At 44.1% G+C, this 23,952-nt stretch overlaps 4 protein-coding genes and 1 long non-coding RNA gene across 8 annotated transcripts in view; 1 reads left to right on the forward strand and 4 right to left on the reverse strand.

Annotated features, from left to right (window-relative positions):
• LOC122871907 (NLR family CARD domain-containing protein 3-like) overlaps positions 1–23,952 on the reverse strand; it is a 752,187-nt gene that overhangs the window by 532,919 nt on the left and 195,316 nt on the right.
• Positions 1–23,952, reverse strand: part of LOC122871908 (gastrula zinc finger protein XlCGF57.1-like) — a 134,727-nt gene that overhangs the window by 55,832 nt on the left and 54,943 nt on the right. The gene's annotated exons all lie outside the window — the stretch shown is intronic.
• cdk15 (cyclin-dependent kinase 15) lies at positions 2,168–10,631 on the reverse strand. Of its 3 annotated transcripts, none has more exons than XM_044187579.1 (13): positions 10,382–10,631; positions 10,009–10,146; positions 9,125–9,219; positions 8,915–8,994; positions 8,548–8,642; positions 8,163–8,222; positions 7,355–7,478; positions 6,810–6,930; positions 6,380–6,473; positions 6,056–6,119; positions 3,898–3,946; positions 3,401–3,543; positions 2,168–2,636 (listed from the first exon to the last, which is right to left on the reverse strand). In XM_044187579.1, exons 1-13 carry the CDS (start codon positions 10,574–10,576, stop codon positions 2,524–2,526), a joined length of 1,371 nt encoding a protein of 456 aa, XP_044043514.1. In that variant the 5' UTR covers positions 10,577–10,631; the 3' UTR covers positions 2,168–2,523. The 3 variants fall into 3 exon arrangements, with proteins under 3 accessions (XP_044043514.1, XP_044043513.1, XP_044043515.1); XM_044187578.1 differs by having other exon boundaries at positions 8,163–8,225; positions 10,382–10,629; XM_044187580.1 differs by lacking the exons at positions 10,009–10,146; positions 10,382–10,631 and adding an exon at positions 9,544–9,962 and having other exon boundaries at positions 8,163–8,225.
• Positions 3,491–5,195, forward strand: LOC122872032. Its single transcript, XR_006376995.1, has 2 exons — positions 3,491–3,612; positions 4,790–5,195. It is a non-coding gene; the product is annotated as an uncharacterized LOC122872032 (long non-coding RNA).
• On the reverse strand, positions 13,739–23,265 carry LOC122871904 (NLR family CARD domain-containing protein 3-like). Of its 3 annotated transcripts, none has more exons than XM_044187481.1 (9): positions 20,952–23,265; positions 20,690–20,839; positions 19,405–19,483; positions 19,014–19,242; positions 16,763–18,566; positions 16,502–16,675; positions 15,436–15,609; positions 14,728–14,774; positions 13,739–14,573 (listed from the first exon to the last, which is right to left on the reverse strand). In XM_044187481.1, the coding sequence occupies exons 1-9, from the start codon at positions 21,038–21,040 to the stop codon at positions 13,990–13,992; spliced, it is 3,330 nt and encodes a 1,109-aa protein (XP_044043416.1). In that variant the 5' UTR covers positions 21,041–23,265; the 3' UTR covers positions 13,739–13,989. The 3 variants fall into 3 exon arrangements, with proteins under 3 accessions (XP_044043416.1, XP_044043414.1, XP_044043415.1); XM_044187479.1 differs by lacking the exon at positions 15,436–15,609 and having other exon boundaries at positions 20,952–21,082; positions 21,321–22,372; XM_044187480.1 differs by lacking the exon at positions 15,436–15,609.

The raw sequence follows: 23,952 nt of genomic DNA on the forward strand, positions 1-23,952 counted from the left end.
GATAAAGTTCACTATTTAAAGACTTCAGCTTGAAGGCTTTTCTCTTGTGCGGTTTGGAAAAACTAACCAGCTTCACTTCTGTGGCACCAAAGTGCTTCACATCGTGAAGCTACAACGCAGAACGGACGTTTAGCGGCTAACAGCTACAACAGCAGAACTATAAAGTGTTAAAAAGTCAACACATAAAACCAATAAATAAAATAAAATAGACACAAGGATGAAAGTAACGGAAGAACCAACTTTACTCCAAATGCCAGTCTCAGCAGCTGCTACATGCTAACACGTGTTAGCATGTGTTAGCATGTGTTAGCTCAGCTCCCTGGGAAGAACTGGTCCGAGGTCTTTGAGTCTGGGAGTTAAACTGTGAGGCTTCGGGTCGAGCAGCAGGAAGCCGGATTACACAGCAAGACTCAAGGATTAAACGCTCGGAGCTCTTAAACCTCCGCAGGAAACCCGGATTTGAGGAGACTTTTGGGGATCATTCGGATTTTCGTGTCTCTCTTCTTCACTTCTTCCTTGTTTCTGCTCGAGGTTCGAGTCTTAGACTGTTTTTTGTTTGGGTTAAAGTGATTTCAGTAGATCCTTATTGTTATAAATGTGTATGTAAAATCATTTCATTTCATAGCAGACATTCATTGGCCATCTCACATCGCGGCGCTGTACAGCGAGATGTTTCGTAACGTTCGGACATCACGTACAGCAGCTTAGTGAATCTAACGAGTCACACACACAAAGTCCCGAACAGTCTGAAGCCTGAAGTTCGTCCTGAGAAAGACGTTTGCAGACGATCAGATCTCAGCGGCGTGAAGCCGACGCCGCGGCAGCCGAGCCTCGCCGCTCACGTCGTCTCACACTTCAGATGGTAAAAACATCCAAAACCCCAAATATTAATGAAGCAGATCAAAGTTGGGACTGGATGTGTGCCGGCTCCTCCGGCTCTGAGGGGGGAGGCGGCGTTGGCCCCCCTGAAGGGCCTCATCGGGTTCAGTTTCACTGGAGGGGGGGCAGCGTGTGTGTGTGTGTGTGTTGGGGGTTAGTGGTGGGGGGTGCTAATGGTCCCTGCAGGCTAAAACGGGGGGGGGGTCCTTTAGAGCCAGAGACCCCCAACACACCACCAAGACCCACCCCACCCCCATCTGCCTTGTGTGTGTGTGTGTGTGTGTGTGCGAGTGTGTGTGCGAGTGTGTGTGAGTGTGTGTGTGTTTCAGCTTCCATTCAAAGATGGAAAAACTACACTGCAAAAAACAATCCACCTCCTGTTTTGTCCAAAAAAGTGGCATAAAAGTCAAAAGTACACTGTAAAAAATGCTGGTTGTCAATGTAGTTTCTTCCAGTGTGTGTGTGTGTGTGTGTCTGTGTGTCTGTGTGTGTGTGTGTGTGTGTGTGTGTGTGTGTGTGTGTGTGTGTGTGTGTGTGTGGGGTCAGACAGGTGTCCAGGTGTCGGGAGGAAGAGGAGGAGCTGAACATCATCCGTCAGACAGATGAAGAAGGAAACAGCTGACGGCCGTTTGGTGGTGTTTGGTGATAAGCGAGTCATAAATCAGCTGCAAGTCGGAGTCCTGAGACCAGAACAGACCAGGTTCTGGTTTTAGTCCCAGACTGTCACAAACTGAGACGTTCAGTGTCACTTTTAAACATCAGGACAAAGATCTCCGTGTTTATAAGAGCTCTGGACCAGTTTCAGATCCGCGGAGTCTCGGCTGGAGCTGAAGCTTTGAGGCCTCGTCAGTCGCTGAACGTCTTTTATTTAAACGTCTTGAAAAGTCGACGTGACTCGATAAATAATTCAAAAGAAGCAGCTGCAGCCAAAGTGGAGACGAGTCACCGAAGACAGCCCTTACAGTGTTTTAGCATTAGCCTACACTAGCTAGCGACAGTCGTCTTTTCAGAAATCCTCGGCCTTCGACGAGAAATAAGAAGCCGCTTCTTTCTTCTGCTCAAAAAGACATTTGAACTTTCATAATAATAATAATAATAATAATAATAATAATAACTTGAAACTCGATGAAGAGGAGGAGAGGGGTGTATAACTGGAGAAATGCCTCATTAATGAGTCTCTGATGACGACTTAAACGAACACAAGCGTTTCATCTGCGCGTGTGGACAGAACTAAATGTCACCGACGGACTTCATTTAAACACAGCGAGAGTGAGGAAGACGAGGAGCGAAGAGTCATCTTTTTATTTGTCAGTCAGTCAACAGGGAGCTGCAGAACAAAGACAGATTCACTCATTATTCATGAACAGTTTCAGGGGACTTTGTCAGCCAAAACACATGAATAAATCCTGACGAATCTGCTGTAACACTGCTAACGAATGCTAACGAATGCTAACAGGAGCGCTGTTCAGACGTCCTGAAGGACGAAACATCACGAAGGGAACATTTTAATCAACTAATGCGGAGATTAAATCAGATTTACACAGGATTCTCTAAACAAAGGCTTTAATGTGACACTTGACACATTAGCTTCATGCTTTAGCTTCATGCTAGCAGGTTTTGGTGGCGGTGGGGTCGGGGGTTTGTTCACCAGCACTTGGCGCTGGGCAGCAGGGAGGGTTTGACCCTCCGTCCGGGGTTGAAGACGTCTCTGACCTCCGTCTCCAGACGCACGCCGGGAACCTTAAAGATGGACACCGCTGAAAAACACAGAAGAAGAAGAAGATAAAGGACCTCAACTCTTCACATATACATCTGGAATATAAACCGTTAACATACAGACCGGCAGGTTTGGCAAACAATCACAAAACTCAGTTATTGTTGTTACGACATGCGAGTCTCTGAAGACGCACCTGACTTTGGATCTTACCTCTGAAGTATATAAAGATATAAGAAGCAGATACATACAAGATAATTCAATAAACAGACACATAAAATAAATACAATCATAAATCCGTAAGAACAAATAAGTTTATACGTTATTTAAATGTGTCGTTTTATTGAGACGAAGCTGGAGGGTGTGTGTTTACCTGACGGACAGGTGCAGCAACAAATGTCATCAACATTATGTTTTTCATTTTACAGAAAAGAGACTTTGATATAAAAATAGTCAAGAATGTTTTTTTAATGATATTTTGCGATCTAACGAGAAAGTCAAGTACGGCTCATCGTGTTGATAAAACAGCTGTTCTGGTGCAGCTTTATTAGAATTTTTTCTGCCACAATAGATCCTGGATTCCAGCCCTGAGTGCCGTCTGTCAGGCAGATCACAGAGAAACCAAAACATCCTGTACACGTTAAAGCCTTCAGACACCTTCCTGGCTGTTAGCTTTAGTCCCACAGCTCAGCGGGGGGGCCAAGTCTTCAGTGGGATGCTGACAAAACCATCAGTGAGGGGGGGGGGGCATGTTAGCATGCAGCTCTGTTAGCTAGCATAAGGTGGAGTTTCGACAGGAGTTCTTACTGTCTCGGAGGTGCATGATGGGAGGAGGCAGCGTGCTGAAGTACGGGTGCTGCAGGGAGTCCTGCGCCGAAATCCGGTCTGTCGGGACCCCCTTCAACATCCTCTGGACCAGGTCCTCGGTCTTATAGGGCAGCTGGTTCAACCTGATCAACACAGACAGACTAATGGAGGACTACAGGAAGACCTGGTCCAACCTAACCCAGATCAACACAGTAGGCTCCATGCTAACATGCTAACAATTTAGCATAGCTGAGGTTAAGTAATACTAGGCTCCATGATAACGTGTTAGCATGTACTACAATATACGACAGTGGGCTCCATGTTAACGTGCTAGCCATTTAGCATACATTATTTTAAGGGATACTAGGCTTTGTGCACTGTGCTAATACTTTAGCATACATTATGTTGAGTCAGGGTTGACTCCATGCTAGCATTTTAGCGTCAATAAACCTGCATTATTAAAAGTATTGAAATTGTTAACAATTTTCTTTTCTTACCTTTTCCAAACGGTCCTAAACTGCTTCGGCTCGGAGTGAACTAACGACTCTGCAAAGAAAGACAAGAAACAAACTGAAATTCATCTAAAACTAACTTTAGAATATATCGATAGTGCAATATGCTCTAGGGTTGGCACTACAGTTCCCATAATGCTTTGAGGGATGTAAGCAGGAAGTATAATGTTGCCATGGAGTCAGTGAGTCAGCTGTGAGCTACAGCTTGAGTTGTTTTAGCCTGTATGTGTTCACATGCAGTCAGACTGTCCCATCAGAGCAGCCGAACCAGCAGTCAGCAGCTCCTGTCTGCAGTGGACCCGTGGACGGACAGACAGCTGTCTCTGGATCACTGTGAGACTGCAGGAAACTTAGAAACAGCAGGATTCTCAGGCAGGTTCTGCAGCAGCTTTCTTCTCTGGTGTCTGAGTGGGTTTCAGAGATAATGATCTCCTCTGGACGTGAGAGTCGCACTGAACGATTCAATCTGTGTTTCATGACTCTGAGAAAGAGGAATCCACCTCACGCAGTGTCTTTACCTCACGTCTCTTGGGTTTTGAAAACCTCTGATTTATGGGAAGAGTTGAGGAACAGATCCAGAGCCGAACCCACCGAAGGTCTCAGGTGGACCTGAACTGATTTCTTAACCTTTAAAAGAATGTAATGGTGAATCTTTGAGCTGTTGTATCATCAGTGTGTGTGGGTGGAGGAATTCTCCACCTCCCTCCCGGGGTGAAGCTGAGTAATCACACCTCCTCCTCCTCCAGCTGTGCGAGGTGATCTCCGCGGAGCAGTTTACTGTAAAGCCAGTTTCTCTTTGATGATTCATGTCCAGTCCAGCTGCTGATCTCACTCGGTGGGTTTCTCCCCTTCCCTCCCTTTGTTCTGACTTTTACAGGATTGTGAAACAATGTCTGCACCAACAGTCCTGCTCCAACCAAGCGGCCCCCCGGCGTTCAGTTCACGGATCAGCAGGAACGATCCGATTGGAGCATTTGCTCGGTGACGGCTCACCGATACGAACAGCTTCTTATCACACTTTATAAAGACGTCCAATAAAACCAGATCTGCAACAACATCTGGATGACCGTCGCTCCCGTGCAGTGTTCATTAATCACGACATGCAAACATCACGTGAGCTGGAGGTCGGCTGTCGCCATGGCGACCACTACAAAACAGCACGAGTGCGCTGGAAACAGAAATAACCTCTCGCGGCTCCGTCTATCATCTGAGAACCGGCTGCGTTTATCGTCAGTACCTTTCTGTTATTGTGGTGATTTAATAAAGTTATTCTAAAGAATTAATGTTATTTTCTATCATGTCACTTTGGTCATATTATTATTATTATTAATTTTACTTTTACTGTCGTCTTTCTGCATGACCTGCCTCGCCTACTGACCACACACACTATAACACATTCACACACGTCATATTGAACAGATTTCCACTGAAACATTTGGTTATTAAACTAATTTAGATCACATTAATGTTATTATTATTATTATTATTATTATTACGACTTGACTTTCATCCTTGTTTGCGTTCTTTTGTTTTACGTTAAGTTCGTTTGTCTTTGTGTATTTTATATCTGTAAAGTCAATGTGTTTTGTTCAATAATAATAATAATAATAATAATAATAAAAAAATGAAACGTTCGTCCGTTCAGCTTTATGTTGATGACATCAGTCTCTGCGTTTGTAACGTTTGTTGTGTGACGTCGCCTCCTGGTGGAAACTCGGAGACACTGCAGAGAAAAGTTTCATACCTGCTGAACCAAAGTGAGCTGATCATCAATCAATTAATCAATCAGTCTGAGGAGAAGCATCAGACTGCTGTGCATAAACTAAACAAATAAACAACTTTCAGATGATTTTTTGAATAAATGAAAAACTCATTTAAAAAAAATTAATAAATTGAATAAAAAAACTTAAACTATTTGAAATAATGCAAAATAAAAATAATATTTTTCCTAAATAATTAATGAAATGAAATAAACGAATAATATACAACTAAATTGATTAACTGATTGCTTGGCAATAAAGCTGATTCAGATTCTGATTGATTATTAAAATATATTCATATTAAAATTGCGTGTCACTTCCTGTCTGCTCCTCACTGTCTTCTGATTGGCTGTTGGGACAGGAAGTGGGCGGAGAACACTGACCTGGTTTATAGTTGGGCAGCCGGCTGACTCCAGGCCAGCTGTCCTCAGAGGGGACGCCCAGGACCTGCAGGGACAGTTCGTCTTTTATATCTAATTAATACAGACAATATCTAATTATGCACAGTGAAGGTTATTAATTATAATATATTAACTTTTGCTACAAATCTTCTTTTGACTCTTTGTGCAGAAATAAGACTCTTGTTTTCTTGTTAATTAGAAGAGGAAAAACTTTGCTTCTATAAAATAACTAAAATAATAAAAACAATAATAAAAAATTAAATAATAATAATAATAATAATAATAATAATATCAATCTGTTCTCACCGTCCAGATCTTCTGCAGTTGTTCAAACACATCGGTGACTCCGGGGAACGCCGGCGCCCCCTGCAGCATCTCTATGAAGATACACCCAGCTCCCCTGATTCAAACACAAAAACTTTATATAAAATCACAGCGTCTTCTGTTCTGCAGCCGCACAAACCGAAGCGATACGTTCTGCTCATGTGAACCTCTGGTCTCATTTAGACAACAAGACCAACAGCAACAGGAAGTTTTCCTCTTAAAAACACCGGTTCTTCGGACCGGAAATGAGTTTAATGAACGAACTGAACTCGTTTTTAAAGACTTCCCAGCATGCATTGTGACAGAGTTGAAGCTCTTGTTTGTCTTTGACACGTTCAGCGCTTCCTGCTTGTTTTAGAGTAATGACCCACGAAGAAGCTGTTTGTTTCTGTTAATGAAATGATTGGCTGACCAGATGTCCAGAGCCGTGGAGTAATCTGTGGATCCCAGCAGGACGTCGGGGGGGCGGTACCACAGCGTCACCACCTCAGAGGAGAAGGTCTGACTGGGGATGGACTTGGACCGAGCCAGACCTGAAGCCAGAACCAGACACACAGGTCCAATCAGCACCAACAGAATCAAAGCCACCAGCAAAGAAGAGCCACACGTCCGCCGGCCGAAAACTTTAGAAACCGACTCTCAGCAATAAAACTCATCAGAAAGCTGAGATGCAGCAGATCTGCAACTTCGAGTTACATTAAAGTTCACGTGAAAATTATAACGACGTCTTCAAAATGAAATCTTACCGGCCGAAAAACTGCAAAACTTTAAACGCGTCTCTGTTGGCGCTAAACAGCATTAGCTTAGCTGCTAACTAGCTTAAATTAACATGCTATGCTCTCAGTGAATATAAATGCAGCAGAGTATCAATACGTTTCCTCTGTGTTTTACTGATGAGAGGCGAGTGATAAAGTGGGCGGAGCTCCGTGTGGAGGCTCCCAGTGAGGGTTTCCTGACCAAAGTCGGCCATCTTGAGTTCTCCGAGGTAGCTGATGAGCAGGTTCTGAGGCTTCAGGTCTCTGTGGAGGATCCTCCGGCTGTGGATGTAGCAGAGAGCTCGCAGCAGCTGGAACATGAAGATCTGCAGCAGCAACGACATCATCATCATCAGCAACGACATCATCATCATCATCAGCAACGACATCATCATCATCAGCAACGACAACATCATCATCAACAGCAACGACATCATCATCAACAGCAACGACATCATCATCATCATCATCATCAACAGTGACATCATCACCTTAAATCACACTCAGTCGTCACTTTGTTGTCAAAAATAAAGTTTTTTTAAATGTGTTATTAATCATTTTTAAATCAGTTCCAGCTGTTTAGTTTGCAAACGAAGCGATTGGTTAATCAACATATCAATAACCTGCTGCTTCTGAACAAAACGACCCGTCACTGGTTGTTGCTGTGCGTCGTTATATTGATCCGATCAACATGTTCGGCCCGTTCAGTGCTATTAACCAGCTCAGTGTTATTAATTGATCACGATGCTTATTGAATAAACATTTCTCCCTGCTGGTTTCCGATTGGTCCCTGAGGAGAACACAGGAAGTGATTTACAGAGCAGATAAACGCTTATTGAATATGACGACAGCGTGATGATTAGTGTTTGGGAAACGATCGGCGGTGATTCTTCTTTCTGTTGTGACTTTTCACACTTGAGACTTTGGCTCTTGGTATTTTAAAGCACGTTGAGCCGCACTGTTAGCAGCTAACACAGAAACCTGGCCGAGCGTTCGTGGTGTGAACGAACCCGGATGTTGTGCGAGTGCAGTCCTCCGGGGTGCTGGGTCAGGTACTGGGCCAGGTCCGTCTGCTGCAGCGAAGAAGAAGAAGAAGAAGAAGAAGAAGAAGAAGAAGAAGAAGAAGAAGAATTAACGTCCACATATCAAAACATCTTTTCTCAGTCAAACTCAAAGTTAAAGCTTTTGTGTTTTTCTGCGAGTTCGTCTCACTGGTTTGAAGTTCATGTGATGCAAGTGAAAGCTCCAGAAGAGCTGCTAAATGGACCTTGTGAAGAATATTTAATATCGCTGAGGAACGCAGCAGAAACAAGTTCTTATGATTCAAATACAGAACGAAACTCCAGAAGACTAAACACTAAACTGCAGTCGGATCAGTTTCAACATGCTTCTCACCACGTATTCAAAGACGAAGGTGAGAGACTCTCTGGTGTGGATGATGTCGTGGAGGACGACGATGTTGGCGTGTTTCAGACCTTTGAGCAAAGAGGCTGCGCACACACACACACACACACACACACACACACACACACACACACACATTTAAATGACAACCAGGAAATGTAAAAAGTTACAACATGTGCTGCATTTACAACCGGGAAATACCGCCTTAAAACTTTAAACCACCAAAAAAAATATCTTTTTGTCCCACGCACTTGAACACACACAACACTGTAAAAAATGACGATAGTGGGTGAGCTGTGAAAAACGGATGTAACACACACGTATAACTGCAGAAACTGTGTGTGTGTGTGCTCATCACCTTCTCTGATGGCGGTGAACGGGACGCCCTCCTCCGTCTTCATGCGAATCACCTTCAGCGCCACCAGCTGCCCGTTTATCCTCAACAAGCAACATTTAAAGAAAACGTCAGTATCTGAGGAGCTGTGTGGTTTTGGCTGAGACTGATTCCGGTCTGTGGTTCTGGTGACGGTGCAGCAGACGAAATGGAGGCGGTTTGGTGGAGACTGACCTGCTGATTCCTTTGTAGACGGAGGCGTACGCTCCTTCGCCCAGTTTCTCCAGACTCACGTAAGAATGAGCTGCTCCAAACTGAAGACCTGGTTTCTGAGCAGAGGACACATGACACACGTCAGGTCACATATCAACCTCATGTCCATCACTGGACCACGTGTGCACCAACACCCCGCCCAGACCACGGTTCCCTGCCTCTCCCGCCCCCCTTACAGCCAGCTGGTTAAATCAGTAAAGACGCTGCCGCCACATAGACCTGAGGAACATGCATCATCAGGGACATCAGACAGGAGAGACCTCAACACCAAAGACCTGCGGCAGGCGATCAGAAACATCACAGGCTACAACAGCAGGAGCACCACGTGTGGTCATTACTGACATTTTCAACACGACACTGTCTCAGGAGAGGTTTCCCACCGGCTTCGAGACCGCCTCCATCGTCCCTGGACCTCAAAGGTCGTCAGTGGCTGGTTTAAAGGAGTCCCTAACGAGCCGCCCCCCCGCTGCCACCTTATATAGGTTTGTGTAGTGAAGATGCGTCGCTCACGGCCCGTTAGGACACTAAAGAAAACTATGCAGTTGTGCTGTTGAGACCTTTTTAACCAGATGGTGAATCAGATCTAAACCAGTGGCACTCTCGAGCTGAATCTGTTATCTGTCTGCATCACCCAAAGACAATCTGGCAGGTGGAGATGAGCTGCTATAAATACTGCGAGACTAACGAAGGAAATGGAGAACAGGTGAGCAGGTGGGCGGGGAAGGTCAGGTGATGGGAAGAGCAGGGAAAAGGCGACTGGGACGGGTGGGAGAGTCTGAGGGCAGCCGACCAACAGAACAAACCCCGACATGTTTTTATTAAACAGCTGTAAAAGCGTTTCTGACCCAGGTGAAGTGCTGCTGGCAGCTTTTCCCTCCCAGTGGGTCGCTGTTGCTGCGTCCTCGCTGCACTCGGAGCCGTCGGACCTGCAGAGTGTGGAACCAGTGAGGCTGGGACCCAGAGGGGGAGCGGTCCGGATCCAGCTGGGACACACAGACAGAGACCAGATCAGCAGGACCATCTTAAACATTTTAAAAACCACCTTAAAAACCTTTAAACCACCTTAAAACTTAATCTTGTTTGTTTTAAACCTTTCAGACTCAGATGACACGCTGTAAAAAATGACAACCAGGGATGTAAAAGTCTGAGGAGTTGGAATACACTGTAAAAAGTAGCAACCAGGGGCCCGGTGCAAAAGAGCTAAAGTCAGTTTTTTACCTCAGCAGGCGGGAGGGACGTCGAACTCCTGCTCTTTCTAAAGCTGAGCTCCTCCATCTTCACCTCCTCCTCCTCCTCATCTTCTTCTTCTTCTTCCCTCCTCCCTTTCTCTTCCTCATCCTCCTCTTCCTCACCACAGCAGCACCTCCTCACCCAAAACCTGGCCTCCCTCACCCACCGGGACAAGCCCTCCATCTTTTCTCCTTCTTTAATCCTTTAATCCTCTTCCTCTTCCTCTTCTCTCCGTCTCATATGACTCACATGGTTCAGGACGAGCAAACAGGGTCCCATGACTCCCCGTCTCTCTCTGTCCATTCACCACAGTGTGCTGCAGTCAGTAACTACAACACTGATCATGACACTACACACATACATACATACATATATATATATATATAAATGTGTGTGTGTGTGTGTATACACTGTACACACACTGCAGTATAAATATAATAATAATAATGCTGACAGGGAACACACTGTAAAAAATGACTACTTAATGAAATTATAACTATTGGATACACTGTGGTGCATCTTCACATTTCAGTAAAACGTCAGCTGCTCGTGGTTGTTCGTCGAACCACCAAGCCTCTTCACACTGGAAACTTCTCAGTTCAATTCAGCTGAGCTTTATTGGCATCATGGGAAACAGACGTTAACGTTGCCAAAGTGTGAAATAAAAACATAAACAGAAGAATTGTGATGTTAAAATATATATACAGATAATTAAAATAATAATAATAAATTGTAGAGTTGCAGGTAAAATAAAAAAAGTGAAAACTAAGTGTGTGTGTGTGTGTTGATACATATTGATCAGCAGGATCCTGCCTCCGTCTCCTCGGAGGATTTTTAATGTTGAGCTCTTTGAAATCTGAGATCAGAGTTGAACTTGTTAAAGTAAACGTTCCTTATTTCAGTGAATGTTGAACACTGTAGGAGGAAGATCTCTGTCACCTCACCTGTCTCACCTGTCTCACCTCACCTGTCCAACAGCGACCACATGTCTGTCTGTGTCTTCCTGTCTGGACGTCCAGTTTGTGGACACTGAGCCTGAGTCAGGATCTGTCTCTGCTTCCTGTCTCTGACAGCAGAGAGACATTCTGCCAGTTCATCGTCTCTTTTTAGGTCCAGATAACTTTCTGGCTTTTAGTTTCTTCTTTCCAGATACCAGATATATTAATGTTACCAACAAGGATGCTTTAATTTTTCTTCTTGTCTTTATAAGGTACCTCTTCTGTTAGCTTCTTCAGTTTCTCCTTTGGAAAGTTGGTAGCAGTTAACAGTTGCTAGCTCGCTTGACTGTTAGCCAGTGGTTTTGATTTAAAAAATATATCCAAAGATGATATTTCCTCTTCTGTTCTTGTTGATTAATGCGGTTACCTCTTCTTTGGAGGCCTTTCTTACGGAGATGTATTCAGGAGCTCATCTTTGGTGCAGCTCCTCTCATGGAATTATCTCTCAGAGTGCTTTTAAGTCTTCGCTTCGGCTGTTGGAACTTAAAGTTCACTGAGTCTCATAAGGACCGAAACCCCAGCTTCAGATCTTCTGATCAGTCTTCTAACACCCTGAGCTATTGGATCACTGCTTCTTAGAGCTTTTGTTTCCTCTTGATGTTGGACTTCAAAAGATGCTTCAGCATCAAACCTACAATCTCAAAACTTTGGAACAGGCCTCTTACTCCCTGAGCCATTTCATCCAAGACACATTAGCACTGTTTCTTAACGCTTTTCCATTGTTTTTCTTCAGACATCTGATTTTAAAATGCATGTATTTGCCTGAGATCAAACCCACAACAGTCCTCTAACATCCTCAGCTGTTTGGTCTGACACTTCGGCTTGGTGTTTGACTTCAGCATTCACAACAAGAAGACCTCTAATGCCCTGCAGCTATCTGTTCTGAGACACTTTAGCTTACTTAAACCTAATTTATTTGGCCAGAGACAGCTTTTCACTCTTGCATTTAGACATCAGTCTTAAAACTTGACTGAGGTGAGGACTGAACCCACAGCCTCTAAATCTTTGAGGTGTATTCTAACACTTTGGGCAGCAATGGTGGAAGCATCATTTCTAAAAACTTTTCAGTCTTTCCTCTGGACATAAACCTTCAAAATAAACTCAGGTTGAAACCCATAACCTCAAAATCTTAAACAGGCACAGGACCATTTTTAATAACTGTCCTTGTCTTTTCTCAGACCTTTCAGTTTTCTTCTAGGTGTTGACTTTCAAAACGTCAAAGAGTTCTTAGTGCTTGAAACCACGTTAAAGGTTTTGAGAAGCTCATTAATTGAGCCACTGGGAGACAGATTACTGAGGTTTTCTCAGAGCCTTTCAGTCTTAATTTGGGGAGTCTGTCTTCAAAATGCACTTAGATATTCAGGATCAAACACAAAACCTTAAAACAACCAAGTCACTGTCTAGTCCATGGAGCCACAGGGAAACAGAGGCTGGTAGAACTATTGATGTTACGCTCGAAACAGACAACTCCATACCTTTCAAAGCAAAAGTAACACGGCAAGATGTTTCGATGCCTCGCTTTACCACGACACATATCACATGACCACCACAAACAAGGCCTCGTTGCATCACACTGGTATCAGAGAGGTGTCGCGCTGTATTTGAATAGCAGAGCTATAGAATCTGTTTAGAAGTAACCTCTTTGTGTAACACAAACTTTAGTGAACAAAACCTGCTGTTGCTGTTTCCCACTGGCAAACCAACTGTGTGCACATTCACACCGAGTGTAAACAGTCTGATTACTCCTCTGACCTTCATGTTCATGCAGGCTACAACTCACCTTCTGCTTCATCAGTGGGATGCTGCTGCCCTCTGCTGGACTGGAAGAATTCAACAATCTGAACATTTTCATAAAGGTGTAGGCTGCACAAAACCTTTAAGGGCACATTCACTAAATGTAAAGCGAGCAGGTTTGTCTCAGTTTGTGATACACTATGTGGCCAAAAGTTTGTGGACAGCTGACAGAGTAACGTGTGACTGTGACACTATGTTCATTAATATGCTGCTATAACAGCCTCCACTCTTCTGCTGCAGGGAAGTGCTCCCATTCAGACTCCAGAGCATCAATGAGGTCCAACACTGATGTTGGTGATCAGGTCTGGATCAAAGTCGGCATTCATCCCAAAGGTGTTGGATGGGGTTCAGGTCAGGGCTCTGTGCAGGCCAGCCAAGTTCTTCCACACCAACACGCGAAGATAAAACATTTCGTTATGGACAATGGTGTCCACAGACTTTTGGCCAAATACTGTATCTTTCAGCTGAATCAGTCAGTAGTCCTGAGCTGAGAAAGACAACAAACACACTCACAGTAACATTCTGCAACACATGACAAAAGGAACAAGTCAACGGCATTTCCACCATTTAATGATCAGAGCGGCCATCTTTAAAGGACTGGAAGTGGTACAAGTTTACAGTGGAAATGAGCGGCCATCTTTAAAGGACTGGAAGTGGAACAAGTTTACAGTGGAAATGAGGAATGTTTGAAAATCCCTTTAAGTTCATTGATTAATTTATTACAATAACCTGAAAGATTTCTGTAGCTGTGATCCTGTACAGACTCAACTGATGTGTTTCTCTAACAGGAGGAGACTCTCCCTCCTATAGAGAACACAGAGACACTGAGGAACCAGACCTGGACCAGAACCAGAACCCAAAGCCAGGATAAAGAGGTTCAGTGAATGTGGTGTTGAAGGTGTGGAGGTGGATCAGTGTGTCAGAGGAGACTCTGTAGAAGGACAGAGTGCCAGCAGGACAGTCCACATACACTGCTGCTCTGTGAGAGACAGAGGAGGAGGAGGAGGAGGAGGAGGAGGAGGAGGAGGAGGAGGAGGAGGAGGAGGAGATGGATGTTTCTCTGTTATTGTGACAGACAGAGTAACGACCATCAGAGCAGTTCAGTCTCCAGGACTGATCATTCCTTCCGAACACACAGTCTTCTCTGCGTCCTCTCCTGCTGATTCCTCTGTAACTCACTGATACATCAACATCTCCTCTCCACTCGACCTCCCAGTAACAGCGACCAGTCAGACCATTTCTACACAGCAGCTGAGGCCAGTAGTCAAACCTGTCTGGATGATCAGGATATGGCTGAACCTCCTTCACATGTGTCGCCTTCCTGTTGTCGTCAGACAGTTTGATGTTTCTGTTCACTGTGTTTGTGTCGAGTGTGAGTTCACAGGAATCTGATGGAGAGAACGAGACACAACACAGCTGCAGTTATTAATCTATCATCTGTTTGATGACCACATCAGAGACGTGAATGAGTGATGTCACAGTTTGAAGATGGCTGAATGTGTGCTGCTTTGTTTTCATGAATCAAAGTAAAAACACACTTACACTTCCTCAGACCTGGTCTCAGCCATCGGACTCCACCGGGCTCCACCCTGAAAGGAGAAGGGGTGTCAGACCAGCACGTCCTCTTTCAGCACGCAGACATGGACATTACATTAGTCCTCATGACTTTTGTGTGTAAATCTTTTAGTATCAAAGTCCCTTAAGTTCCCAAGACGTAGAAGAGCAACATTTGGAGAAATACACTTGAATGTAGCATCTCAGAAGTCCTGTCTTGTCCTGTGGTCATCAGGTTCGAGCACAGTTTAACTAAATATAACTGCTTTGGAGTTATTGGACGGTTTATTTTTTAGGCTAGCAGTTTCCCCCCTGCTTCCAGTCTTTGTGCTAAGCTAGGCTAAACATGTCATGGACCTGTCTCTGTACAGAGATGAAACTGATTCGATCCTGGGTAAAAGGCCAAAAAGGATATTTCTCACAATGACAGACAGGTCCTTTAACATGCAGAGATCTGTCCAAACTGCATCAGTTATTACCAACAGGCAGTTATCATGTTTGTTCCTGGAGATGTTCTCTTTGGAGACCTCCTACACAAATATCTCCTTTTCATGTTCAACCAGTGTTTCTGTTCTGAGCAAAGGAAAAAGGCTTCCTACATGTGTGATTGTTTATATAACTCTCATATCCACCTTTAACCAAAAAGACCTCCTCTATCAGACTGACTGTCTGTGGCTGCAGCAGGCCTCTTCATACCTGAGAGTGTCCAGTCTCCAGTGTGGATCCTCCAGTCCAGCAGACAGCAGCTTCACTCCTGAGTCTCCTGGATGATTGTAGCTCAGGTCCAGCTCTCTCAGATGGGAGGGGTTGGAGCTCAGAGCTGAGGCCAGAGAAGCACAGCCTTCCTCTGTGATCAGACAGCCTGACAGCCTGCAAACGCACAAAACAACACACATGGCAGATCATCTGAGGGTCCTGCTGCGTCCGTCACATACAAGAAGAGACTGTCTCCAAAAAAATGAATAAATAATATAATGACTGAATCAGGGAGTTAACAGTAACCATGTCACTGTGATCTAAAGCCATGCTAGCAGCTCTGTCAGGCTGTACTTAGACACAGCTGTGTTTTGAGCTAAATGCTAACATCAGTATGCTAACATGCTCACAATGACAATGCTAGCATGTTCATGTATAGCAGGTATAATGTTTGTTGCTAATTTGCTAATGTTGAGCAATCCAGTAGTTGTTGAGATATTTCAGTCTGGACCAAAGTGGAGGACCGACTGACAGACCCACATCACACTGCTAGCACGGCTAAAAACATTAAAATGTGTTTATGAAGAGTGAAGCTTTTGTCAAAAAGGAGGAATAAAGACATGTACTTTGAGCAGAGTGCTGTGTGCACTCACTAAAGAAACATTTGACTTCACAGTAGTTTATCAAAGTAGCTACCAGACAGAGGAAACTAGTCTGCTCTTTAGCTGCAACCAGAGCTTGAGGAACCCCTGTGAACACTTGGCTGTATGTTTGTTTTATGTTCAGGTACATTTTGGTTCAGATACAAATTTACAATAAATCTTTAAAATCATCTGTGGTATTTAATAACTCATCAACAAAAGCAAGAGAAAATGATTTGAAAAAATCCTCATGGAAAGTAATTCTGAGTCTAGAAACTATTGCTGGAGTTTAGTTAAAGGTTCTTTGACAAATCATATTAGTAGAAATACACAGGCCAGCTGTTTATCCACTAATTAATTAATTAATTAAATAAAAAAAAATGATTGTAAATGGTCATCAATTGAATGGGTTAATGAATCCTGACCTGAGAGTTTCCAGTTTACAATGTGGACTCTCCAGTCCGGTAGATAGCAGCTTCACTCCTGAATCCTGCAGGTCATTGTTACTCAGGTCCAGCTCTCTCAGACTAGAGGACTGGGAGCTGAGAACTGAGGACAGAGCTTCACAGCTTCTCTCTGAGAGGTTACAGACACTCAGTCTGGAGAGACAACAGTAAGGAAACAAGTAAGTAGTTTTTAATTTCTTTCTCCTGTTCATGAATAAATCCCACTTTGTATCTACTTACAGAGCTTTGTTGGAGGCTTTGACCACTGGCAGCAGCCTCAGAAGAGCCTCCTCTGAAGCAGAGTATTTCTTCAGGTCAAACACGTCCAGATCTTTTTCTGATGACAGTAAGATGAAGACCAGAGCTGACCACTGAGCAGGAGACAGTTTATCTGTGGAGAGACTTCCTGAACTCAGGGACTGTTGGATCTGCTCCACTAGAGAACGATCATTCACTTCATTCAGACAGTGGAACAGATTGATGCTTTTCTCTGCAGAGGGAGTCTCTTCGATCTTCTTCTTGATGTACTCGACCGTTGCCTGATTGGTTTTTGACCTACTTCCTGTCTGTGTCAGCAGGCCTTGTAGGAGAGTCTGATTGGTCTGCAGTGAAAGTCCTAGGAGGAAGCGCAGGAACAAGTCCAAGTGTCCATTTGGACTCTGTAAGGCCTGATCCACAGCACTCTGGTAGAACTGTGTCACTGTAAATTTGTGTTTTCTTGTTTTAGACCACCAGGATGTTGTTTGTTCTTCTGACAGCAGATTGACATCAGAGTTGAGGAAGGTCAGATGGAAATGAAGAGCAGCCAGAAACTCCTGAACGCTCAGATGGACGAAGCAGAACACCTTGTCCTGGTACAGCCCTCTCTCCTCTCTAAAGATCTGTGTGAACACTCCTGAGTACACTGAGGCTGCTCTGATATCGATGCCACACTCTGTCAGGTCTGATTCATAGAAGATCAGGTTGCCTTTCTGCAGCTGATCAAAAGCCAGTTTTCCCAGAGACTCAATCATCTTCCTGCTCTCTGGATTCCAGTGTGGATCTGTCTCAGCTCCTCCATCATACTTGATATTCTTCATTTTGGACTGAACCACCAGGAAGTGGATGTACTTCTCAGTCAGGGTCTTGGGCAGCTCTCCCCGCTTTCTGGTCTTCAACACCTCCTCCAGAACTGTAGCAGTGATCCAGCAGAAGACTGGGATGTGGCACATGATGTGGAGGCTTCGTGATGTCTTGATGTGGGAGATGATTCTGCTGGCCTGCTCCTCATCTCTGAATCTCTTCCTGAAGTACTCCTCCTTCTGTGGGTCAGTGAACCCTCTGACCTCTGTCACCATGTCAACACACCCAGGAGGGATCTGATTGGCTGCTGCAGGTCGTGTGGTTATCCAGAGGCGAGCAGAGGGAAGCAGGTTCCCCCTGATGAGGTTTGTCAGCAGCACATCCACTGAGGTGGACTTTGTAACATCGGTCAGGACCTCATTGTTGTGGAAGTCCAGAGGAAGTCGACACTCATCCAGACCGTCAAAGATGAACACAACCTGGAACTCTTCAAACCTGCAGATTCCTGCTTCTTTGGTTTCAGTAAAGAAGTGATGAACAAGTTCCACCAAGCTGAACTTTTCCTCTTTCAGCACATTCAGCTCTCTGAAAGTGAATGGAAATGTGAAGTGTATGTCCTGGTTGGCTTTGTCGTCAGCCCAGTCCAGAGTGAACTTCTGTGTTAGGACTGTTTTCCCAATGCCAGCCACTCCCTTTGTCATCACTGTTCTGATTTGTTCATCTCTTCCAGGTGAGGGTTTAAAGATGTCTTCTTGTCTGATTGTTGTTTCTGGTCTGTCTGGTTTCCTGGATGCTGTTTCAATCTGTCTGACCTCATGTTCATCGTTGACCTCTCCATTCCCTCCCTCTGTGATGTAGAGCTCTGTGTAGATCTGGTTCAGAGGGGTTGGGTTTCCTGCTTTAGTGGTCCCCTCAAACATACACTGGAACTTCTCCTTCAGGTTAGATTTAAGTTTACGCTGACAAACTCCAGAATGACTTCCTGAATGAACACACAACAAAGAAGATCAGCAAGTGATTTATAAAGAAAATATGACAATTTAATTTCCCTAAAGAATGCATATATAAACATATTTCCCTCCATTTCTTGAGACATCAGTAAATGTCCCATTTATCCAGCATGTTAAAGGGACAGTTCACCCCCAAATCAAAATACATATTTCTCCTCTTACCTGTACAGCTGTTTATCCATCTAGATTGTTTTGATGTGAGTTGCCAAGTTTTGGAAATATCGGCCGTAGCGATTTCTGCATGTTTTTAATACATTGGGACTATATGGCACTCAGCTTGTGGAGCTCAAAGCGCCAAAAAGTACATTTGAAAAACTCAACAGCAAAGTTCCTACATGAAACTACTCACAAATGTAAAAATATGTAGTTTTGATTTTGGGGTGAACTGTCTCTTTAAATCTTTAGAGAAATCCTCTTACTGATCTCCAGACGGTCAGCCAGCTCCTCCTGCTTCATTCTTCTCAGGAAGTGCAGTGTGATGTTCAGAAATGCCTCTCTGCTGCTCCTCCTCTGCTCTTCATCCTCACATTCCAACACCTCCTCATCCTCCCTCTGACTCTCTAAGCATTCTGGGTAATCTGAACTCAGAACCTTCTGCATCTTCTTCAGCTCGTTCTTCGCAAAAGTGAAAATGTCCTCCTTCAGCAGCTGGAACAGAATATTATATGAATGAAACAATCAAACTAAAATCATGGAACCAAACATCAGATCCATGTTGGACAGACTGACAATCCACTGGTCTGAAAAGTGCAGCGTGGAGATTATTGTGACCAGAATAGATGTAAAAGTAGTTGTTGTACATGTACAGACCATAAATATGGAGTCCAGGTGTGTTTGATGCTGCTGGGCAGACTGACCACTGGGAACCTCTGAGCTCTCCTGGTCGACTCTGTGGAGGAATCATGAAGAATTAGCTCACATTATGTCTGTCCACACAGAGATAAACACGAGCTAAAGGTCCTTTGAGTTAAAGTGTTGATTACAACATTGAATCAGGTGGTTTCCCCTGACATTAAAGTGTTGGTCGTACTGCTGATCCCACTGTGAATCAACAGTCCTGTCTGCATTTCTGTGCAGTTTTCAGTTTACTGTGTTGGTTCACCAGCTTGTCTGGTTTAGTCCTTCCAGCTCTTATTGACCTCTATAATACTGTGGACATCAACGCATAGCTCACACAAGCTAACTGGATACTACCTGTCCAGTGCAAATTGGTAGTGAGTCGCAATAAACTTGTAGCAGGTAAAGTGAGAGAAACATCAGGAACACCAACGAGAAAACCAGAGAATACTGGATCAAACCAAAGCTAAGGGTGGTTTCACACCGAACTGTGTGTCAAATGAAAGCTAGAACATACTTCTCTGGGCTACATGTAAGCAAACAGGTACAGGTGTTGTTTATAGAAGTTGGTACAGCAGTTTCTTTTATACTTGTTTACACATATGTTGTGTGTATTTGTTTCTGATCCGTTTCAAAGCCATCTCTCGACAGGAAATTGGATCAAACAACCAGCTTGTAGTGATCCATAACAGCCGTCTCTGTATCGACAGACGTCTTCACAGAGGCAGAACTCCAGCCTGACGTGACGCGCCGTGATGCAGCTGTCAGTGTCATACTTTACTTTGTGAATCCATCAGCAGCATCAATGAGAAAGCAGCTGTGTGTTTCCTCAGACTCTCTGTGATGGTTCATTCTGTGCTTTAGAGCAGCTGATCACAGTCCAGCTGTTATCACCGACATGTTTCCATTTCTGTTGTCACATGACTGAAAACTAGAAAATGTTGATTTGATGGAGGAACTCAGTGGAATCAGGGTTAGCTTTCGTTAGCAGCTAGCATCTGTTAGCCTCATTAAAATCACAGTTTTATTCTCATGCAGTCATCAGGCAACAGTCAGAACGTGTGTGTGGAGAAAATGTTAAACTGTAGTCAAGAGCTGAAGACTGGTTATACTGGTTATACTGGGCAGCTTTCACATGTGAGAATATAAAAGTATGTGAAGAAGAACGATGCTGAAAATAAACAGGTTTAATAAAACTTCTCTGGATAAATAACAGTTAAAACATGAATCAGTGATTTTTAATGTTTTAACAGATTACCTCTTTGCAGCAGAGGGTTGTCGTCCTTTAAAATCAATGAGGCTACCAATTGACCAGTCACTCTTCAAGGACACACAGCTGGGCTCCGGTCCAGGTCCAGGCTCAGGTCCAGGTTCAGGTCCAGCAGAGTCTGGTCTCAGCTGCTCTGGCCTTGAACACAACACACACAGAGCTTTGAATGTGAATAATGATGGTGCAGTGATCTGAGTGCTGAGCTCTGACATGGAGAAGAGTCATGGACAGTTAGAGATCCTCATCTCACCTCTGAGCTCTGGTCTGGCTGCCATGTTCCCCACACAGACTGGTTTTAGAGGGAGGGGCTCCCTCCTCTCTGTCCTCACACTGATTCATGCTGCTGAACTCACATCCACATCAGCTCACACACACTTTGATCTGGAGAGGAAACACAAATCCTTCATCTGCACATCAACTGAAATCCTCCTTTCCATCATTTCTCCTGTAAGAAGATCAGCTGCTCCTCCAGTGATTGGCTGTTACTTTCTGTTTCATATCAGTGTCAGCTGAATGCAGTCAGACAGCAGTGAGGCAGAGGAAGCTGCCATCAGCTGCTGGACTTCTACTATCAGGCCACTAGATGGCGTCATGAAGCTGCAGTGAAGTGCAGATTTACCTTCACTGACACACAGAGGGGCTGAGGTGGACTGATGTGGTCTGACAGAACCTCTCCGTCTACAGAGTCCCTGTAGAAAAGGACTCGATGCAACAAGCTACAGCTGATTATTTCACAGCAACAGTTGAGATAAACATTACATCATTTCCCCATCATTGGAAACAAACACATCATTTTTAAAAACATTAATTACATAAAAAAAGAAATTAATTCTAGGCCTTAATCCCAGCTTCAGATGGAGACAGTGTGCAGCTGGTTCTCTTCTAATGAATGAATTCAAATGAAGTGCTGAGCTAATGGAACCAACAGTCTTTTAGTCGGAGCACAGCAGCTCAGCTGAACATGCAAACACGTGACATTCATCTACAGACACACAGTTCAAGCTGGAAAAGAGTTGGCAACACTGGTTACATATTGATTGATTTCATTAAAAAGTAAAACGTTGAAGCTCCTTCCTGCTGTCTCTAAAGCAGCTGCTGAGGATCAGCTGACTCTGCTGACTCCGACACAACATGGCGGATATTTGTAGTCCCGAGTTTCCAGTGAAACTCAGAGCGGCAGCTTTCTGCTGTTTCTGTGGAACTAAGCTGCCGACAGCTTGTGTTAACGAGTCAAACACTTCAGATGGGTTACATTACCTTCAGCTGCAGCTTCAGAGGAGAAAACTATCTGCGACACGAGGAGCAGAGGAAGTGAAAGGAAACTTTCAACAGGGAACAGCAGCAGCTCGGCTCAGGTGATAACTCTTCAGCACACCTGGAGCTGCCTGACTGTACTGCGACTAAATAATATCTATTATCTATTATCAAGAATAATAATAAATAAAGTCCAGGTCCACTAACAGACTTTAGAGAATCAGCCTCACAGAGAACCGGTCATCTCCATTTAACGGCTGCTCTTCTGAAGGAAACTAAAGCGCAAAGTTCTTGTTGACTTTTATAGAGGAGCAACAGAAACCAACACTCAGTTTCTTCACACAGTCCGAAGGGTTGAAGAAGAAGACTCTCACTTGACGCCTGCAGATAAAAGGCTTCCACAGGTGAGCTGTTTCCTGGAATGAATCAGAGCTGCACCTGTAATGGAAGCAGGCCAGGTAGGAAGGGCGGGAACCCGAGCAGATTTTCACAATAAGATTACATTACATTTAGCATCTGTGTCAATGCTCCATTACTGACTGAAAGTTGTGTCAGGCAGATTTAATGATTGTAGATACAATATTACAAACTGAACACATTTACTAAAATATTAAACACATTCATTAAAGGTTGGGTCTGCGATTCTGGAGAAATCCAATAGCATGACAGATACCATGATATAGCAAACAGCGACACAGCAAGTATTGTAACTGACGTTAGCTAGGTTGTGGGTTAGCAAACTGTCGCTACAGTTGCTGCTGTGAAGCTAACAGCCAGAGAGGACGAGACGGTTTCCCAGAGCAGCACAGCAGCTCCAGACAGCGACGCTCACAACTCTCCTGCTGCTATAGCTAACATCACAACAGCAGCAGATCTTGGCAAACTAGAAAGTCAGCTGAATGTCCGTGGGCAAGTCATTTAACGTCACTGACGCACAGATCATGGCTGGAACATTGTTTCATATCCGGCAGTTGTGTATCATTTGTTTCATCTGTCAAACATCTCTTCCATGAGCTGCTAAACGTCTTTAATGTCAAACACACAGCAGCAGAACTCCTTAACAGACGTGATTAGAATCGCAGACTCCACCTTTAAATAACCACACAGCGATGTGATGAATACAAACATTCATCTGGATGGAACTGGACTGTTAACGGGCCTCACAGAGAAACTATCATCAATACAGCACAGCCGACACGCTAACTCAGGATTGCAGAGCGCCATGCATTTGCATCTAAAAGCTACAAACCACACATTTGAAGACAGCGAGGTGAAGATTCTAAGTAGAGAGAAAGGTTGGTTTGAATGGGGTGTCAAGGAAGCCATTTTTGTGAAAAAAGAGAACCCCTCATTGAACAGAAATGGTGGTCTGAGATTCAATCTGCCCAAAGTCTACCACAGTGTATTAACACCTTGGTCACGCCAATCACATTCTAATCAGGTACTTAACAGTGATGAGGGAGGTGCAGCCAGAAAACAATAGGCCCGATTACTGATTACTGGACCATCATGGAAACTATTAGGTCAGTTTCAGGTGAAACTAGCTAATCAACAGATACTCAGGTAGACTCCTTCTTGAGGGCAGGGCTTAAGCAACACAGAGTAGCTTAAATTTCTAGTTCCCGTCCCATTTTTTCACAATTGAGAATGACTTCCGGATGGGAGCCGAAACGTCTTGATTCTGAAAACAGTGTCCAGATGACTACGACTGAAACCTTTTCTACGATAGAACACTCCTGGACGAATGAGGGACTACACCATCAATACACATATTGATACTGACACTCTGATATGGCCTGTATCAGCAATCCTCATCACTACTGATCAGTACATATGGATCCTAATGATAAGTGTGAGTCCTGGACTCTGTTCTTCAGACGTGTCTTAACTAATCCAGACTAACGTGCTGTTCTCCTGTTGATTCTGGTTCTGATTGGTTGATTCTGGATGGAGTCATCTTTAGTGAGCGTGCGCTCTTATTTTGAAATAAAGGCCAA

This window comes from Siniperca chuatsi, linkage group LG24 (genome assembly GCF_020085105.1).
Source record: "Siniperca chuatsi isolate FFG_IHB_CAS linkage group LG24, ASM2008510v1, whole genome shotgun sequence".
Taxonomy (NCBI): Eukaryota; Metazoa; Chordata; class Actinopteri; order Centrarchiformes; family Sinipercidae; genus Siniperca; species Siniperca chuatsi.

Excerpts from the sequence above, each read along its gene's own strand:
- LOC122871904 (XM_044187481.1), bottom strand. The coding sequence starts at position 21,040 with ATGAATCAGTGTGAGGACAGAGAGGAGGGAGCCCCTCCCTCTAAAACC. Across the intron at positions 19,243-19,404 it reads ACCTGGACTCCATATTTATG|CTGCTGAAGGAGGACATTTT; the intron begins GTCTGTACATGT and ends ATTCTGTTCCAG. Across the intron at positions 14,574-14,727 it reads GAGACCAGGTCTGAGGAAGT|ATTCCTGTGAACTCACACTC; the intron begins GTAAGTGTGTTT and ends TCTCTCCATCAG.
- cdk15 (XM_044187578.1), bottom strand. The coding sequence starts at position 10,576 with ATGGAGGGCTTGTCCCGGTGGGTGAGGGAGGCCAGGTTTTGGGTGAGG. Across the intron at positions 8,643-8,914 it reads GTTCACCGCCATCAGAGAAG|CCTCTTTGCTCAAAGGTCTG; the intron begins GTGATGAGCACA and ends GTGTGTGCGCAG. Across the intron at positions 3,544-3,897 it reads TTTAGGACCGTTTGGAAAAG|GTTGAACCAGCTGCCCTATA; the intron begins GTAAGAAAAGAA and ends TGTGTTGATCAG.